Below are 20,264 nucleotides of genomic sequence, written 5' to 3' on the forward strand. Positions count from 1 at the left end.
ACCCCTCGTCCTGAAAGCTCAACCCGAACAGGGGGCGGAGGACGTCAACGAAGCGCAGCTACCGGACGAGGCGCAACCACCAGACGCAAAGGTCCCCCCGCTCTCAATCTCGACGTGGAGGTTTCTTCACCAGATCGCCTCATTGCTCCTCCAGTGGGCCCCACCGGGATTTGGATTACAAATGCTACCGCTCCGAACGAGGACATTACAGCTTCATCGGAAGAAGAGGGAACCTGGGGAACTTGGCGCTGAACCTGGTTTTGCCCTCTGAGCAGTCAAAAACGGACTGGGTCTGTGGTAACCGGAGCGCCACCACAGACCTCTGCACCCGTGCAACCCAAAGCTCCAAGAATGGTGAGCGAGGTGGAAGAAACCATGTTCCTAGATGTTATTTTGCAATCCTATAAGGGGGCACCCCAAATTGCTGTAAAAGCCTTAGTTGATTCCGGTTGCGCCCAAATGTCAGGCCTGCTCTCTGTGTCTGAGATAGTTTCGTTTTCTCACAGACTCCCGTTCAAGGTCTGTTTCCCTAACGATCGCATTCCTGTTCCCTTTGAAGCTAGCGGGTGTCCGTGGGAGCCTTGGTGTTTCTAAGCTGTTTGATATTATCTCATGAGACTGTATTGCTCCTGCTTTTCTAGTGTTCTCATATAACCAAGTGCATGCCCTTTCCCCCTCATTGCTGCCTTTCGATTTCTAAGCTCTGCTTACCTGTGTTACCAATAAACCAACTCTTTTGGGACTACTAGTCTCCTGGTGTGGCTATTGGGAATCCTATGGAACAAGTGCTTACATTAAGGCAGCAATCCACACTCCTCTTTCATCCGTCAGGCTAGAGCCCCGGAGGGTTCGCCTGGCTCTCGGATTGGAGCTGGGATGGTGCTCTCCGAGTTACCTACCCATGGCTGGAGCCCTGTGCGGTTCGCCAGGGACCCGGGTGGGAGCAGATTTGCTCCCCGGGTGGTGGGTTCCTGCCCGGAGCCCTGGAAGGCTCCCATCCTTGGTTCCTTCCCTTGGGGACAGCGGACGACGACCCCGACTTAGCACAGGATGTTTTAGCTGAGATACATCGTACTGACGCGGAAGTCAACCGCCTGACTGGACTACTTCGAGCTCAGTGGCGTTCTCTGGCCGCAACGGTTCCCTGGACATCCGAAGTCGTGGATGCCAGTGCTCGCCAAGACCTCCACACCTTGCACTGGTTGGTGGAGGACGCTCGCTTGGCGGCAGAGGATTTACAGTTGTTAACTAGCCTGTTGGCGGGATTAACCTTCAGTGACATGCAGTTGGATCAGGCAGGGGTCCCGATCCGTCCTGCTGCGTCACCAGGCATGGCGACTCCAGCCACACCGGATCCACAGCTTTGCCAAGTGGAGGCAAAAGCGGTGGCAACACGGGTGGCTGCGCTCTTGCAAGGCAAGTCCTCGGCGACGATTTCTGTGGCTGAAATCACAAAGCTTCTGACCCCTGACTTCGGTGCTGGTGCGGCGGCCTTGGCGGTACAGATTCAACCGATGTTGGATCTTACCGACCCCTCTGAACTCCTCTTGGCTTTGGAACTGGAGGCTCTCCCACTGATTACTACAACCCTCGCCGCTAAGCTTGCGGCTGACCAGGCCTTGGTGGAACGCAAGAGGGCTGAAGATCAGACGCGGGCAACGGCGGATGCCGTGGCCAAGGCTCGGGCTGAACAGGAGGAGAAGGAACGCTTGGCTGCCGAACGGGCGTGATCCGGCACACGCCCCCAACACCCCGGGGGCTATGAATTTCCCTCGTTCTCCCTGACTTTCATTCTGTCTCACAGCGTCCAACGCGCCCATAGGTTCGCGGGACCTTTGTCCACTGTACCGGATGAATCTGATGAGGAGGACCTATACGGTGGGGAGTCCCTCTGGGCTACTAACCTATGGGCCAGCCAGTCCCGCCGCACTGGCGGTACCGGCACTGGCGGTACCGGCGACGATGTGTTTTTGTTGCAGAACCAGAATCTGGACCTTATGGAACAGGTGGCGCGCTTACAAGACCAACTGGCCCTAGTACTCCGTGACAACGACCAGTTACAATGAGCCCAAACCGCGCCCGTTGCCCCGGCTCCAACGATGCCGCAGCAGCCACCACAACAGCCGCCACAACAGCCGCCGCAGCAACCAGCTGCGCCGGTGGTACCTCCCGGCGGAGGACCCGTTGCCCCTGGCGGAGGGCCCGTTGCTCCTGGTGGAGGGCCCATTGTCCCTGGCGGAGGGCCCGTTGCCCCTGGCGGAGGTCCCGTAGTGCCAGGAGTCCCTGCCCTACCGTTGCTACCGGGTGCCCCGGGAGTACCAGGGGCACCAATTCCTGGACACCCACCTGCACCCCAATGACATGGAGGCAACCCAAGTTGAAGATTACTTATGACGGTTTGGTTGAGACTCTGTCCCGATTCTTGCACCATGTGGATAGTTACATGAGGGAGCAAAGACAATTTTTCCCTACCGAGGATAGCTGTCCGTTTCGTTGCCTCCCTGCTAACGGAGAAAGCGGACGACTGTTCGATACGCGGTCCCGCTCCATTCACTCCCTCAACAATTTTATATTTGCCTTGAGGAGGTGTTTTGAGGACCCCTTCATGGGAGAGAGAGCCAAAGCGGAACTTTTGCAACTCAGGCAAGGCTCCTCTCCGGTTCAAGAATTCGTGGATGAATTCCAACGACTCGCGAGTAAAGTAGTGGACTGGCCTGAAGCTACCCTTATCCACCACTTCCGAGAAGCTTTGCACCGGACATTCTGAACTGGTCTTATATGCGAGGCAACCCAGATACCCTTGAGGATTGGATTTTACTGGCGGAGGAAATAGAAAGCCGCCGGCGATTCATTTCCCTAGTCTGAAATCGGGCCAAAGAGAGGGGCGGTCAGAAACCTCCCCCCAAACCTTCTACTCCCAACCCACGGAGACCAACCCGACTCCCTCTGGATCACGAGTCCCGATTCCAGAGGGGAGCCTGTCTCGTTTGCGGTGTTATGGGCCACTTTGCAGTGGCTTGTCCTCAACGTCCAGAACTCGCTCGACCGGACGCACCGCCCCGAGCTTGGGGATGACCTCAACGCAGAGGCACCGTGGCCACCCGCAGCACAGCGCCGGGACGACCCACACCCTCTGCACTTCATGTCGGAGAACCATCTAGTCTCCCTGCACCTATCGACCTTGTAGGGTCCCGGATTACAAGTGCCCCATTGGGGGACAGCTCTCCTTCTTCAGATGAAGACCGTCATTGGAATTCCCCAGCTCTGAATCTGGAATCACCTCTTGACCTGTCAAAAAACGGACACGGTCTGTGGTGAGTGGAACGTCCCCACAGACCCCTGCAGAATCCCCTGCAAAACCCAACGCTCCTGTCATGGTGAGTGAAGTCAAAAATACTGTGTATGTGGACGTAGTGTTACAACACTATAAAAGGGGCCCCCAGTTACGTGTCAAAGCACTCATAGATTCCGGCTGCGGGCGCTCTTTAATCAATGAGGCCACCTTTGCAGCTCTTCAAGTCAAATCCGAGAGTCTACCGGCTCCTGTCCAATTCGCCCAAATGGACGGTAGCCACTTTAAAGGGGGTCCGGTCGACCGTCGCACACGGGGAGTAGCAATGGGCATCGGTTCCCATTGGGAGCAGATAGACTTTACCATAGCTCCTGTCCGATACGAGGTCATTTTGGGAATCAACTTGCTCAAGGGGCATAGTCCCTCCATAGACTGGAAGGCTGATACTATTACGTTCACCGACCCTAAGTGTGACCAGCATCGACGCGAGGTCACGGTCGTCCTTCCACCCGCCTCAGCCTTAGCCTCCGATGCCCTACTGTCGACCCAAATACCCGATGTATACCGAGACTTTGAGGTTGTGTTTGATGTAAAAGAATGCAATGCATTGCCCCCCCACCGCAAAATGGACTGTGCGATTGAAGTGGTGGGAGACTGCAAACTGTCTAAAAGTAAAATTTACCCTATGAGCGTTTCCGAGCGCGCCGTACTGCGAGACTTTCTGGATAAAAACCTTGCTCGTGGGTTCACTCGGCCATCAACCGCTCCCAACTCAGCCCCCGCTTTCTTTGTCCGTAAGAAAACGGGTGACTTGCGCTTGTGCATTGACTTTCGAAAACTCAACGCAGTCACCCGTTTTATTACGGGTTTCTCTAATCAATGAGGACACTTTTAAAGCGTTAAATGTGAAGGTGGTGCGCCTACCCCAGCCCATCCAGTTCGCCCAAATGGATGGCAGTGAATTTCGGGGAGGGCTGGTAGATCACCGCACCAGTAGAGTTGCCATGGGAGTGGGCCATCACTGTGAACAGTTGCACTTCACAATAGCACCGAGCATTTGCTATTCAGTGGTGTTGGGGGCAAACTGGCTACGTGGACACAGCCCCACTACAGACTGGGCAGCCAAGACGATCAAGTTTACCCAACCTCAGTGCGACCTCCATCACAAAGAGTTAGCAGTGAAAGAACCCGCTATGGCGGCGTATCCCAACGCTCCCCAACTGCCCCGAGTATGTAGACTTTGCTGATGTTTTTAATATAAAGGAGTGCGATGTGTTGCCCCCCCCCCACAGCTCAGATTGCGCCATTGAGGTGGTGGGGGAAGGCAAATTACCAAAGAGTAAAATCTATCCAATGAGCCCCAAAGAGAAATCTGTGCTCAGAGACTTTCTCGACACAAATCTGGCTCGAGGTTTCATTCGATCCTCCACTGTGCCTAATTGCGCCCCTGCCTTTTTTGTACGCAAGAAAACAGGTGATTTACGCTTATGCATAGACTTTTGCAGACTCAGTGCGGTCACCCAAACCAACGCCTATCCCATTCCCCTAATCTCTAACTTACTAAGCCAGTTGAAAGAGGGGCGCATTTTTACGAAACTGGAATTGGTTGAGGCTTATTACCGTGTGATAATTAGAGAGGGGGATGAACCGCTGACTGCGTTTTCCAGCTGTTTTGGGATGTTTGAGCACCTGGTGATGCCCTTTGGATTGAAAGGCGTCCCGGGGGTCTTCATGCAATTGATTAATGACATACTTCATGACCTGTTGTTTAAAGGAGTGGTGGTCTACTTAGATGACATTCTTATTTACTCCAAGTCCTATGAGGAGCATGTTGCCATGGTCAAAGAGGTGCTATGGCGCCTCAGAGAAAATCAACTCTATACCAAAGTATCTAAATGCGAATTCCACCGAGACCAATTGACTTTCCTGGGTTAGATAATTTCACACCAAGGACTGGCCATGGATTCTGAAAAGGTGCGAGCCGTGGTGGAATGGGAACCTCCCTCCACCCGTAAACAGGTGCAACAGTTCTTGGGGTTCGCAAATTTCTATAGGGGTTTCCTCAACAACTTCGCTCAAGTTGCGTTACCCATCACCGACCTCCTTAAGACCAAGGGGAAAGGGAATGCAGCTTCTTAGCTGAGCGCGCAGGTGGACTGGAGTGTCAGAGGGCTTTTGACACTCTCAAGCAATTGTTTACTACTGAACCCGTGCTGAAGCATCCGGATTGCGGGCGGCCTTTCGTAGTTCAGGTAGATGCTTCCGAGGTAGCCATGGGGGGCCCTCTTCCGAGGTAGCCATGAGGGGAAAGCGATCAACAGAACCCCTGCGCATATTTTTCCAAAACGTTTTCCCAATCCCAACTGAACTGGCCAATATGGGAAAAGGAAGCTGCCGCAGTGAAACATGCTTTAATAGTGTGGAGACATTTGTTTAGAGGGGGCAGACTCCCCCTTCGAGGTTTGGACTGATCACAAGAACTTAGAAGCCCTAACGGGAACGCACAAACTTTCCGCCAAACAAGTGAGATGGGCAGATTTCTTTTCTGAATTCAAGTTTGAACTGCGCCATGTCCCTGGGAAGCTTCAGCAGATGACCCCGTGTTCTAGTATTATGGGAGAGGGAGAAAACCTTCTCCCTGTGCACTCTCTCCAAACCATGCATAATGTTATAGACCTCTATCATGTCTCCCCTTAGCCGCCTTCTTTCCAAGCTAAACAGCCCTAAGCGTCTTAACCCCTCCCCATAGGACAGTTGCTCTAGTCCCCTAATCATTTTGGTTGCTCTTTTCTGCACATTCTCAAGCTCTGTAATATCCTTTTTTAGGTGCGGTGACCAGACCTGTACACAGTATTCCAAGTGTGGTCTCACCATAGATTTGTACAAGGGCAGTATGATATCAGCAGTTTTATTCTCTATTCCTCATCTAATTATGGCCAGCATAGAATTTGCCTTTTTTACAGCAGCCGCTCACTGGGCTGACATCTTCATTGAGCTATCCACTACCACCCCAAGATCCCTTTCTTGGTCTGTCGCTGCCAGCACAGATCCCATCAGTGTATATGTGAAGTTGGGATTTTTTGTCCCAATATGCATCACTTTACACTTACTCACATTGAATCTCATTTGCCATTTTAATGCCCATTCTTCCAGTATGCAGAGATCCTTCTGGAGCTCTTCACAGTCCGATTTTGTTTTAACCACTCTAAATAATTTGGTGTCATCTGCAAACTTGGCTACTTTACTGTTTAACCCCCAACTCCAGGTCATTGATGAACAAGTTGAAAAGCACCGGTGTTTTGTTTTGCCCAGCAGACCTTGCCCTTCTATATGCTTGACAATTCTATCTTTAATAATGCTTTCCATTAATTTACCCGGAACAGACGTTAACAGACGTTAAGCTAACTGACCTGTAATTTCCTGGGTCCCCCCTGGAACCTTTTTTATAAATGGGTGTTACATTGGCCATTCTCCAGTCCTCTGGTACAGAGGCTGATCGAAGGGACATATTACATATCTTTGTTAGAAGTTCAGCAATTTCCCATTTGAGTTCTTGAAGAACTCTAGGATGAATACCGTCTGGTCCCTGTGACTTGTTAGTTTGCAGTTTGTCTAGATGTTCTAGGACTTCCTACCTTGTTACCACTATTTGCCTCAGTTCCTCATTTTCCCCTCTCCAAAATCTGTGTTCAGGAGAAGGAATCTGCCCTGTATCTTCAACAGTGAAGACGGATGAGAAGAATTCATTTAGTTTTTCAGCAATCGCTTTATCCTCCCTTAGAGTTCCTTTACTCTCATTGTCATCCAATGGTCCAACCGCTTCCCTAGCTGGTTTCCTACTCCTAATATACTTAAAGAATTTCTTATTGTTTGTTTTGATGTGTTTAGCAATATGCCCCTCAAAATCTTTTTTTGCATCTCTAATTATCTGCTTGCATTTCCTTTGTGCAAGTTTGTGTTTGCTTCTGTTCGCCTTGTTTGGGCAAACCTTCCAGTCTCTGAAGGAAGACTTTTTTCCCTCTAATTGCTTCCTTCACCTTACCCGTTAGCCATGGTGGTGACCTCCATGTTGCTGGTCACTAATACTAAGGAAATCAAGAGCTGCTAATCAAGAGTTCAGAGAAAGTCTATGCATGGTAAAACCACCCTGACCCCCACCCCAATTCTGGGAGGGAGGGCTTGCTGGAACTTGCCTTTGAGCTTTGATTCCCCTCTGGTTGTTGCCTCTTTTCTGCCTTGTGTTATTGTGGGCTAGCAGAGAGGCGTGGCTGGGACTATTTAAACAGCTGGCTGTATATGTACATTGCAGCAAATTACCCTGGGGATTGCCATAACTTTTGCTGATCATTTTGATACCAAGCGATGGCCATGTTCTCTTAGAGCTTTGGCTGATAAGGCTTTAATAAGTCTCAGAGCTGACTTGGTCAATCGGGCGTTTTGCTGAATTGTCTTTCCTGCCCTGAGTCAGCACCATCAAGCTGAGTGTCAAAGGTTTGCTATAAAGAGCTGAAGCCAACAGTTGAGGCTCCCTTTTAGTTGAGGCTTCCAGAACCAGCTGCCTGTACCTGAGCAGGAATATCCATCCCAGAGGCAGACGCTTCGCCATGGTAAAGCTGAAACTGCCCAACCCTGGCCTGGAACTTAGAATACCTTCCCATGAGGAACTGGAAACCATTGAGGCAAGGGAGGCAGACACCAGACCCAAATGGGATAACAAAGCACAATACATGCTCACCTGCGTTGGATTCTGTGTAGGCCTGGGCAACGTATGGCGATTCCCTTATCTCTGCCAGAGCCACGGAGGAGGTAGGTCTTTGCTAGCTCAAATGATTGTGTGGTACCAAAGTCCCCCCACCCCAAAGTGTATCACTAACAACAACCTAAAAAACATTTAGATTTCCAGAAGACTTATAGACATACGTAGGATTGTGCTGTGTAGCTATAGTTAATATATTTATGTACAGCTTTGCAAATATGGAATTCACTGGGATTTATTTATAAGTAAGTGTGCATAGGCTTGAGGCAATTATTGAGATACAAATTTTGAATTATTCTTTTGGGTATTTTCATAATGCTGTCAAGTATGGCAAGCCAAAAGTATTCTGGTTTCCATGTATATACCATGTCTAGCAATTAAAAGGGGAAATATTATTAACATCTTAATTGTAAGTATCTGAGAGAGCAGTATGTTTTTTTAAAAAAAAGATTAATTAAGAAATTGTGTACTCTGGTGCAGCATTCTTACCATGCAGGTTCCACTTAATATAAACTGAAACATATAACTCACATGTATTACTGGATCACCTTGTTTTAAAACATTAAGCCCATTGAAAATATCTTTCCATCATCAAGATTTTGTGCCCTGGGAACTGATCCAAAAGCGATGTGTTGTACTTACTTTTCACTGTATTACAATATGGGACATTCTTTCCAAACAGGAGATTACTTAACAAGGGCAATGTCCGTAAAATATGTTCGTAAAATATGCATGTAAGCCTGCTTTCACTGGAAAAAATCTGTGTGGTTGAAGGGAAAACCTTCTAGGGTTGCCATAAGTCAGTTATGACTTGAGGGGGGGGAGGGGGAGAAAGAAAAAGTGGTAGAGCATCTGCTTGGCATGCAGAAGATCCCAGATTAACTGGGCTGAAACTAATAAAATGAATTTCAACAGAGATAAATGTAAAGTTCTGCATTTAGGTAGGAAAAATTAAATGCATAAGTATAGGATGGAGAAGACTTGTCTTGGCAGTAGTATGTAGCTAAAAAGGCAAAAGCAATTTTGGCTGCATCAACAGAAGTATAGTGTCCATATCATGCAAAGTGATGATAACACTTTGTTCTGGTTAGACCTCACCTAGAGTACTGCGTTCAGTGTTGGGCACCACAATTTAAGAAGGATGTAGACAAGCTGGAACGTGTTCAGAGGAGAGCAACGAAGATGGTGAGGGGTCTGGAAACCAAGTCCTATGAGGAAAGGTTTAAGGAGCTGGGTATATTTAGCCTGGAGAGGACTAAGAGGTGATATGACAGTGATGGCGAACCTTTTAGAGACCAAGTGCCCAAACTGCAACCCAAAACCCACTTATTTATCGCCGAGTGCCAATGCACCATGAGTGCCAGAACCATGAACACATATGATGGAATAATATTCTCTATAATTTCATCTCTCAAACATTTTGACTAACTAAAATATTTTTGTCAGTACTCAACAAACATTAAAAGGCACATCTGTCATGGCTGCTTAGTTGAATAGTTTTACAAAGGTCAGTAGTACTGCTTGTGACTAAAGTAAGTGGTTTCTAGAGTATGACCACTGTAGTTCAAACTCTTTCTTTTCCTGTAAAATATAACCTTCTTTTTAAAACTTACAATAATTCATTGCATTTAATTGCTTTCCAGTCTATCTTATCCTTTTCTCCCTGGAAAGTGTTTAAGAGGGGCATGATCCCTTTACACACTAAGATCCATATGCTTATGTACCTTTCAGTTTCACAAGACTTAGAATGAGCAGGCTTTTGAAGTAAAATGTGAAAGGACATTATTGTCAAAGCACTTCCCTCTAAAATCAGGGAGAAATATTGAAATCGCTTAGCAAAATCCATTAAAAAATCTCCAGCAATTACCGGCTTTATATGTTTCTCACAAATCATGCCAAGCAATGTGAAAGAAAGAAAAATAGGTTCGCCAACATGGTGATATGATAACCGTCTTCAAGTACTTGAAAGGGCTGTCATATAAGGGATGGTGCAGAGTTATTTTCTGTTGCCCCAGAAGGTCAGACCAGAACCAATGGGTTGAAATTAAATCAGAGGAGTTTTCGGCTAAGCATTAGGAAGTACTTCCTGACAGGACAGTTCCTCAGTGGAACAAGCTTCCTCGGGAGGTGATGGGCTCTCCTTCTTTGGAGGTTTTTAAGCAGAGGCTAGATAGCCAGCTGACAACAGTGCTGATTCTGTGCATTTAAGGAGGGCAGGAAGGGTTGCATCAGTGCTTGGCTCTTGTGGCCCTTTCTTACATGCCCGAGGAAATGCTAATCTCCACTTTGGGGTCAGGAAGCAATTTTCCTCCAGGCCAGATTGGCCAGAGATCCTGGAGGGTTTTTTTTTTTTGTGTCATCTTCTGAGCATGGAGTAGGGGGTCACTGGGGTGTGTGTGTGTGTGGGGGGGTATTTGTTAATTTCCTGCATTGTGCAGAGGGTTGGACTAGATGATCCTGGTGGTCCCTTCCAACTCCATGATTCTGTGATTTAAAAGGACCAAGTAGTAGGTGATGTTAAAGACCTCTGCCTGAGACTCTAGAGAGCCACTATCAGCCTAAGTAGACAATATTGTCCTTGATGGTTTGATGTAGTGTAAGTCAGCTTCATATGTGTTTCATATGAATGTGTTTTTAAAAATTCATTCTACACATGTTTTGGTTTGCCTATCTATACATCTTTACTAAGCTTCTATTTTCCAAGTGTCTCGGCATGGACTGTGACTGTCTTTACCCTTTCTTGCTTTCTTTTTGTGCACTGTATGTTTTGGATAACTTAACATGCAACACATGCAAATTTGATACATTTGTATTTCAGTTTGAATCTGTTTAAATCCATGAATTGGTATGCGTTGCATTTATTCACATTTCTGATTAACCCATTTATTTTTATTAGCAAGAGTGATCCATATAAAGAAGTGTGGTTCTTCAGCATCCTTTTGCTATAATGTAACTTGAACATGCACAAATATGCAAGATTTGTTTAAAAAATCCAGTGAGCCATGTTATGTGACCCATGTGGTGATCCTTCTGCCAGGTCTGTATGTCCATTCACCTAATGGATAGTTGGTGTGGTCAACTCAGACAATGTGGACCACCTGTTTGGAGAGGTGAGACTGAATCCCAAATTCACTTTCCTCTCCAGTGGGGACCCATAAGTGGTTTATAGCATTCTCCTCCATTTTATCCTCCAATTAGCCCTATGAGGTAGGTCAGGCTGAGAGTTTGTGACCAGCCCACGGTCAGCCAGCCAGCTTCCATGGCAGAGTGAGAGTGGGGATTTGAACCTGGGTCTCCCAGATCCTAGTCTGACACTCTAATCACCACACCATGCTGGCTCTCATCTTTTCTATCAAACACCTATATGCACCATGTCTGTGCAGATGTGCGAACACTATCTCTGGATGCAAGGATGTTGGTCTTTCTTCCCCTCACTTTTAAAAATCTAATTTTGGATAATTATCCCAACCCAGCAATGAAAGTGTGTGCTCTTGTATGCTCAGACAATGCCAGTGTAGATACACAACAGTGTCTGCAGTGCACCTGGGTCCAGAAGAAATGTGTGCCTAAGATGCACTCCCAAATGTCTCCTGGTTCCTGCATGTAACTAGTTGCAAATGACATGGATTCTTTTCCAGGATTCTTAACAACACTGGATTAAAATTATAAATAATTATTATCAAATAAGGAAAAGATTGCCTTGGAAAATGTTCTTAAGAATTTTACTTTGGCTAATACCTATAATTAGGGTTGCCAGACTGCAGGCGGCAAAACCTCTAGGAGAAAGTGGCTGGCGGGGGTTGTTCACTGGCACGCTGATGTCACCTCCATCAAAACCCGAAAGAGACATCATTAGACACGTCAGGGCTCACAAAAATTCTGTGGTAAAACTATAGAGTTTTTGTAAATTCTGGAGCATCCATTACTTCACTTCCAGTTTTCTCAGAAATGACATCTCTGTGCCAGTAAAAACCATTTCCTCCCTCAGGCACTAGCAGGCAAATGAGTGGGATGTCAGGAGGCATCTCTACTTGTAATAGATTCCCAAACAACACATCAGAGCTAAAATTGGAGGCACGCCTCTGCCTTTGCACTCAAAAAGATGCATTGTTTATTGATTAAAAGGTTGATTTCTACATGGGGCTTCCCTGTTCCAAAGGGCATCAGCCTGCATCCTATCTAAGTACAGCAGACTGACTGTGGACTTCTTTTTTCACATTCTGCACCTTTGTCCCTGATCACAGGTGAGATACAGTCAAAACACAGACAGGGTGGGCATTTGGCCACTGTAGACAAAGATGGCCACAAGATTGATCCCCTGGGTAGGAAGGTCTACTCAGCTGATGCCCTTAATTTCCGTATAGCCTACTATTAAGCTATCATGGGTGCTTACCAGCTTTTTCTGTGGGAGAAGATGGCATTTTATATTGATCTTCTCCCAGAAGATAAATGTACCTTAGCTGAAGTTCTCATGACAGAAGTGACAAAATTGGCAAAACAACAAATGAATGCAGGCAGGCATGCAGCTGACTGCTCGGCTTGGGCCATGGCAGCTGCAATTACGCTTAGACGCTTTTCCTGGCTACGCTCTACAGCCTTGAATATTGACACTCGCTCAAGGGTGGAAGACCTGCCCTTCGAAGGCCACTCTTTGTTTTCAGATAAGACGAATGAGACTCTGGAACAAATCAAGAAATACAAGCAGACTGCCTGGTCCTTGGGTATCACTGCTCCTCCCTTTCAATTGTCTAGACGGAGATTCCCAACGAGAGAGTATTTCCAACAGCAGAAGTACTACAAGTCTGGTAATTCCTCTGCCTTCTATGGATAACTGTACCCTTACTTACCAACACAGAATGAGGGAAAGCACAGGTATTCTAATCCCAGGTCCAGGTCTTCTCAGCCACAGTCTCCAAAGCAACAGGGTCATAATTCTACCTTTTGACTATACGACAACGCCCTGCCATCATCTACTAGCTTCAAGGACAAATGAGCTCCTTACCTTCCAGCTTGGAGGGAGATTACCACAGATTCTTGGGTGTTAAAAATTGTTGCAGAAGGGTATTGGCTGGAGTTCTTAAGCAGTTGGGAAAGTGGTCCTGTATTATCTGTTCGACTCAGCACCCGCCACCTGGTGAGTAGCCTATTAGTCTCCCAATGTGGGACTGCACAGAAGACCGAAGACGAAAACAGAGTTTCCCTTACCTGTAAATGTTGTTCATCAGGATGTCTTCTGTGCAGGCACACATTCCCTCCCTCCTGCCCTGCTTTGAGCTCTCTGAGAGACATTAGTTGTTTCTTGGGGATCTTAATTGGTAGGAGAGAGAAGAACTGAGGGGAAAGGGGGTGCCTCCACCTTTAGATGTGTTCCAGCTTGGCGGGAAAACCTATGCATGTGTGCTGGGGTGAGGCAACCCTTCCTATACCTGAAAGCTAGAACATTCTCTCCTTCGGCAGGCCTGCGCATGGGCAGTTTCAATGTGTGCCTGCACAGAAGCCATCTCAGTGAACAGCAGTTACAGGTAAGTGCAACACTGTTTTAGGGTCTAAACCACAGAACTGTGGAAACAGTCAGCATGGCGGCTTAATTTTTCAAGGCACATTTCTGTGCTTTCTACAATACGCTAGTGTAGCAGACACAGTTTAGGAATTGCAATAATAAAATCACTGTGTCATGGCAAAAACTTTGTGCACCTAGTTTCTGATCGCAGCTTGTGAACTTGCCATGGAGAGAAGCAAAAAAATCCACAGTAATTCATGTTCCCTGCGGATGTTTAATAAAACATTGCTTATAGGAACACAAATTGCATTGCTAGATCAGAGCAAGGACCAGTTTATGCAACGTGTAGAGCCAAGCAGTAAATGTTTTCCTGGATGTGGGTGACTGCTTGTTCCTTTTAAAGTTCCTTTTAACAATTCCCTTCATATAGCAACACTAGCCCGTCATGGAAAAAAGGCTAAAACCTAAATTTGTCTGCTACTTTTCAGTGTTGTAGGGAAATCCATCAAATGGGGTAGCAGTCAAACATGTGATTTCCCCACCTACAGCCTGAATCGGTCCCTTGATTCTGCTGACAGTATGAACTGGCCCCTAGATCTATCTAGCCCAGCCCTCTGTTTCCAAAAGCGGGGGAACTCACAGACAAGGCCTGGAAGCATTTGGCTTCTCCCTGTTGCTTGTCTCTAAACAACCATTCCTTTTTGATCCAGGTGAAGTTAAGGGGGTCTTGTATGATTGGCTACTCATCTACTATTTCACTCTTTTAAAAAGGGAGAAATTAAATTAAATTTTTCCTTGACACTATAAAGTGGAAAGTTCCCACATCTCTCATGCAATTGACCGATCTACTTGACAGCAATGCTTCTCAGAAAGTGTCTTTAGCTGTTTGATCCAGGGAGTGATATATTTATTTCATGCAGTTTTATTTTGTGGACATGCTAAAACAATGTGGGCTAGAGAGTCTTCTTGATCCGGACAAAATGGGTATTTGCAGTCTTCTGCGATAATTTTATTATATGGCCCTTATGTCTCAGATGAGTCTTAAGGCATTGTATGTGTGTAAAGTGCCTTCAAGTTGCAGCCAACAGGAACAGCTCCCTGCCCTCCTCTAAGCGACAGCCCTTGGAATACTTCAAGTGAGCCATCACATCCCCCCTCCACCGCCTCTTCTCCAGACTGAGCGTTCCCAACTCCCTCAGCCTTTCCTCGTAGGGCTCCTTGGTCTCCAGGCCCCTGGTCCTCCTTGTCGCTCTCCTCGGCACCCGCTCACGACAGTGACTCTTTCCTGTCCTTTCCTTCCCCCTGCTGCCCCCTGTGATCCCCCAAAAGACAACACTGAAGGTCAACCCCTCTCCTCCTTGCATGAGCAGAACAACCTTGGAGTGCCCAACTCATCTGCAGGGTGACACCCGTTTAGGATCGCTGATTTCATTTATTTCGACAGTCTTAGACTTTGGGGAGAGCGAGATGTCTGCTAGCACAGGAGCAAGGGGTGGAGTTCCCACTTCTTATTGCAGACCCACAAGCCCTGTGGCATTGAGTGCAGGAGGGTCCCCTCAGCCCCCAGCACTGTCTTTGCAGGCGGGTCATGGGGGTGGGGAGATCAGACTCCACAAGTTCCTCATGCTCACAAACAGCAGCAGGATCTCACCCAAATAATTCTACTAGATGTTCCTTTTTCATTGTTGCCTTGTGTGTGTGTGTGTGTGTGTGTGTGTGTGTGTGTAAAGTGCCTTCAAGTGGCAACCCCTTTTGGGGTTTTCATGGCAAGAGACTAACAGAGGTGGTTTGCCAGTGCCTTCCTCTGCACAGCAACCCCAGTATTCTTTGGTGGTCTCCCATCCAAGTACTAACCAGGGCTGACCCTGCTTAGCTTCTGAGATCTGATGAGATCAGGCTAGCCTGGGCCATCCAGGTCAGGGCCTTAAGGCATTACATCTTGCCAATAAGAAAGCTCATCTAAATGTATGGATTTCTAACTAGCAGAAATAGTCTGGCAAGGAGAAAGTTCTGTTAAAGAGTATCTGGAAGAAGTGAGGTGAACATTTACAATTTGCATCCTTAAACACTAAGGACCAGTCCTCATTTAAGATTTTATTTTGTAATTGTTTACAGCTTGCTTTCCAAATACTATTCAGTCACTGTATTGGAATCTTCTGTCTAATTTACTAGTCCACCTGGACTGTTTAAATCTAATTCAGCCTAACTGGGATCAGACAATATAATTTTTACATTTCAAGATGGTGGCCATTTTATTTAGACCACATGAATGTCCTTGGCATTATTCGTCCCGCATCTAGGTACACTTTTATAATATTAAAAGGGAGAATTTTAATGGGGAGAAAGAAGGCAACATTTTAAATTAACGTTCACAATTGCACTGAACAACCCAGGAAAAGGGCAGCCAGGCTTGGACTTGGTTTCCATTTGCATGGTGGAGCCACAGGTTGGTGTGTGGTGCCCTGTGACCTTGGACTTTGCTGTGGAGTTAAGAAGGCATGGCGTCATCTTTTTGACCAAGTTCCAGCAGTACCTTCTGGCAAGAGAATCCCTGGCCTTGTTTGACTAATGAGCCTTGTAAAATAACCACTTTAAAAAGGAAAAAAGAAATTAGACTGATTTTGCAGGCGCCGTGGGCTGGATCCTACTAAAAAGTTCTACACCTATGGCTGGGGAGGGATCTCCCCCATAGCAGCAGCCCCTCATTTTGCTTCTGGGGGGGGGGTCTCCTGTCTCCTAGGAGCAGTATTTCAGAGAGCATTTTGGGCCATAGCCTGAGTGGGGGAAGGAGAGGAATTATACTTCTGAGTGTGGAATTTAGATGGAATCCAACCCCGTATGCAGTTTTGAAAATCCCAACAGCTTTGCTATATCAGATGTGACTTTACCTCATCATCATCATTATTTTCAAAAGAGTCAATATGGCATAGATCGGATGCCAAAGCTTACTGAAAATATATGCCATTGCATTTGCTTGATCAAAGTCCATATTCCACTAAATGTCTTGGTTAATATACACTCCAGTTCTCCACCTCCCAAAAGGCTGATCCGCTCTTTGTAACTCATTAGCTTAGCATGATACAGAGACAGCCCAGAATTCCCACAGAGATTCGAGCTGCCTATAATGGGGTTTTCCCTTCATTTTTAAAGGGGTGAAGGGAGAGCAATCTCTGTCTGTGCTGCATTTCAAACGTGGTCATCTTAGGAAAGGGTCTGATTTATATTTGTATCTTGGAACAAGTGGATATCTAAGCTTAAAATATCAATTGTTGCATTGCTGGCAAACTTAATGGCATTAAATAATGAAATACTTGTAAAAGGCACTTGCATTGAGCAAGACGTCCCCCTGAGTTTCATTCTAGTGTGTCAAAGAGTAATGTTCTCTAATGCCTGGTTTTGCCTAGAAAACTGTAGTGTGCCTGCTCTCTTTTAAATAAACAAATAATACCCCTCTTCCTCAAATGTATGAAGCAGATTACAAATAATACAACCACAATGATTCTTTTTTTAAAAAAAACACACCATAATGCAACCATTGTCCCAATCTCCAAAACGGCAGTGCCCCAAACACAAAACATCACATAATGTACACAGAAGAGAATGTTTATTTCAGGCATTTATGCTCTGCTTTTCTTTTCAGTGATGGCCCAAAGCAACTCACAAGTAGTAAAACAGGAAATACATGAAATAGAAGCATAATTTAAACAAATGGTTAAAAGTAGAAACCAAATATAGTAAATAATAATAATAATCACATGTTAAGACTCCGAGCATAGAACACTCAAAATCCCTTGGAAATTGTCAGGAACTGGAACAAATATGTCTTCAGGTGAAGCTGGAAGGGTTTGTGATGATGGAACCAGTTAAACCTCCTGGGGAAGGGAGTTCCACAGTTCAGAGGCCATGGCCAAGAATTGCCTCCCAGGAGTCCCTGGCCTGTTGAGCCTCTCAGAGTCTGTTACCACCAAGGCCTGGAACATCCCAACTGGAAGACAGGGCTTGGGGGCAGCAACGCAAGCTCCCCCTTGCTCCTCCACAATTTTGACACACAGCCAGTGTCAAGGAGCGCCAGCAGCTGCAGCCCCTGGAGCTTGCTTGTGCTACATACAGGAGGGCAAGCGTGCGAGTTAACAAAACCCCGAGCAAGGAATCCACCCCACTCCTCGGTATCCTGCCACCACTCTTGTACAGGGTTCAAACCAGGCTGGGGCCAAGAGACACCCAGTCTGCCCTTTGCAGTTACAAAACCAAACACTGACCCTGCAGGGTAGTACACCTGCAAGGTGGGGTTGCAATCACAGAAGTCTTATTTGGTAAGTGTGCTGCCTTAACCAGGACATCTAGATTTAGCTTGAAGCCAGCAAAGTTCAAGAAGCAAGTCACAAAATATAGTTTAAGAATTTATTAAGGCTTGTACTTAGTTCCAGATAATGACATACATGAGCACAGCAGAAAATAACAAAGCTTAAGCAAATATCTAACTACACATTGGAGGTTTGGTTCAAAGAGGTTTGGCACGCAAAAACAGTTACCGGTTCTCAAAGGTTCCCTCCCCCCATCAGCATTCAGGATATTATCCAAGGTTGCGAAAGACAACATCCCGTCCTAAAAGGCAAACAAACATGGTGATGGCCTCCATGCAGCGTAGCATGCCCAGAACCACCCACTGACCAGGTTCGAATCAGGTGTTCTTATCCCTGCAGACCCAGAATGGGGGGAGCTCATGGCCCAATCAGGCTCTGCCAAGGACTATAGCCAGGTGTTGTAAATTTTGCTGAGTCAGGGTTTCGAAGCTGCCCCTTTGAAGTGTGGTTGTGAAGAATGGCGGCCGTCCATCCATCACCCCCCCCCCCATCTCCCAAGTGACAGGTGAAACTCCTTTGGCAAGCAAAGTTATTTCTCTAATTGCTCTCTGGCCTTCAAGGCGGGAAGGAGGGTAGCTTGGGATTACTCCCAGCTGGATGTTATATGTGAGGTGCGAAGCGTTCCCTGGGACTTCAAAACACCCCTTGCATACCAAAGACCTCTGAAATGGAAATCAGGCAGCCCAAGGCCCAAGCCTGAACCAAAGATTGACCAAGCAAGGAATTGTGGGTAATCTCAAGTCCTTGACAGCCAGGACACCCCTCCTGTGCAGCTCCCCAGGCAGTGTTCCATTGGGAGGGCATCAGACTGTCCGCGCTTGGTCAGGAGTGCGGCTGGCTCAGCACTGCCTTTCCCCGGCCACAGAGCAACCCGGGTGAGTCCACTAAGGATGGGGTAGTGGGTGGACTGCAGGTACTGGCTGTGGAGGGAGGGAGCAATTTAGCAGGCATTGGGTGGAGACTAGGCTGTAAGCTGCAGGCAGGTAAGTAAGATGCAGCCCTAAGGTTGTTGCCAGCTCTAGATTGGGAACTTCCGGGAGATTTGGGGGTGGAGCCTGGGGAAGGTGGGGCTTGGGGAGAGGAGGGCCCTCAGTGTGATATAATGCCATAGAATCCCCCCTCCAAAGCAACCATTTTTTCCAGGGGAACTGATCTCTGTAGTCTGGAGAATAACTGTAATACCGGGAGATCTCCACGGCCCACCAGGAGGTTGGCAACCCTACTGCAGGCAGGTGAGTTGGAGGCATCTGGCATAATGCCGGATGGAGGAGGACAATGAGATGGATGGCTGTCCAGGTCAGTGAGAGCTTTCCTTCAATCCCCAGGACTTCCAGCTCACATGGGTGGGGTGGAAATGGCCATGTGGTCATTGCAACCCACTGGTTATTTAAACAGAGCCCAGAAGCAACTCAGGAATGTGGTAGCTGATCCTGCTCAGAGGACTGGGGAGCAGGGGTCCCTAGAAAGGAGTGGGATCCTGATATGGCTACCCTGTTCCCTCCCCAATCCTCACTGAAGCCTAGGGCCCCCTCTAGTGGTAGGAGCAGTCACGGCACAGGGGCAAGCTGTGGACTGGGGCAGGAGGAGCCCAACAGCCTCCTCCGTCCCAGAATTTACAGTTTAGCAAAAGTGGACTTCGTGCTTCACAAAACAAAAGGAAGGGAAATACCATTTTAATATGTTTTTTCCCTTTGTTTCTCCAATAACACACCAGAAACCTGGTCTACCATCAGGTTTAAACCCTGCCTAGGGTAACTCCACTCCACGCACAGAAAACTACTTCTGCCTAGGGTTGTGCTGAAAATATCCTAAATTCACAGCCATTGCAAAAAGATTTCAAAGGGCAGGAGCTCATGAAGTTCCCATCTTTCTAAAAATACTTGGCAGGTGCCCTGGCAGCCATGGGGGATGTCATTGGGGTCCCCTGCTTTACACTCTGGATTCACATTCAGTTTCTGACTGGACTGCTGTGTTTTTATTTTATCAACACAAGGTTTTTATTTTTACCAGTTGTTTTGGCACTCTGATGCAGGGAAGGATTGGATTTGCAGGTCTTTCTTGATAGCCAAAAGTGGTTGATCCTTTGCCAGTGGAAAGAAGCAAACCCTACTTCAGTGCAGAGTTTTTAAGAGTGGCCAGTACAATTGGCTATGAGGGAAGTAATACATTTTGAAGAAAAGAGAAAAGCAAGCAAATATGACTCCCCTGAGGGCTTCAGAAAACAGTGGGATCTTTTCTGGCCCCCTTTCCTCATAATTTTCCACTCCCCTCAGATACTTTGTTTTAAAAAGTCTCTCTCAGTGTATAAAGATGAGTGGGGCCCCCCCAAACTTGTTGAGCCTGCAGAACCCC

At 47.1% G+C, this 20,264-nt stretch overlaps 1 protein-coding gene across 1 annotated transcript in view; it reads left to right on the forward strand.

Annotated features, from left to right (window-relative positions):
• Positions 1 to 7,896: 7,896 nt before the first annotated feature.
• SLC6A19 (solute carrier family 6 member 19) overlaps positions 7,897 to 20,264 on the forward strand; it is a 39,280-nt gene continuing 26,912 nt past the window's right edge. Inside the window, exon 1 of the mRNA XM_056862502.1 lies at positions 7,897 to 8,098. Coding sequence (XP_056718480.1) covers positions 7,897 to 8,098 — 202 coding nt within the window. The remainder of the gene's footprint in view (positions 8,099 to 20,264) is intronic.

Source organism: Euleptes europaea, chromosome 17 (genome assembly GCF_029931775.1).
Source record: "Euleptes europaea isolate rEulEur1 chromosome 17, rEulEur1.hap1, whole genome shotgun sequence".
Lineage (NCBI taxonomy): Eukaryota > Metazoa > Chordata > Lepidosauria > Squamata > Sphaerodactylidae > Euleptes > Euleptes europaea.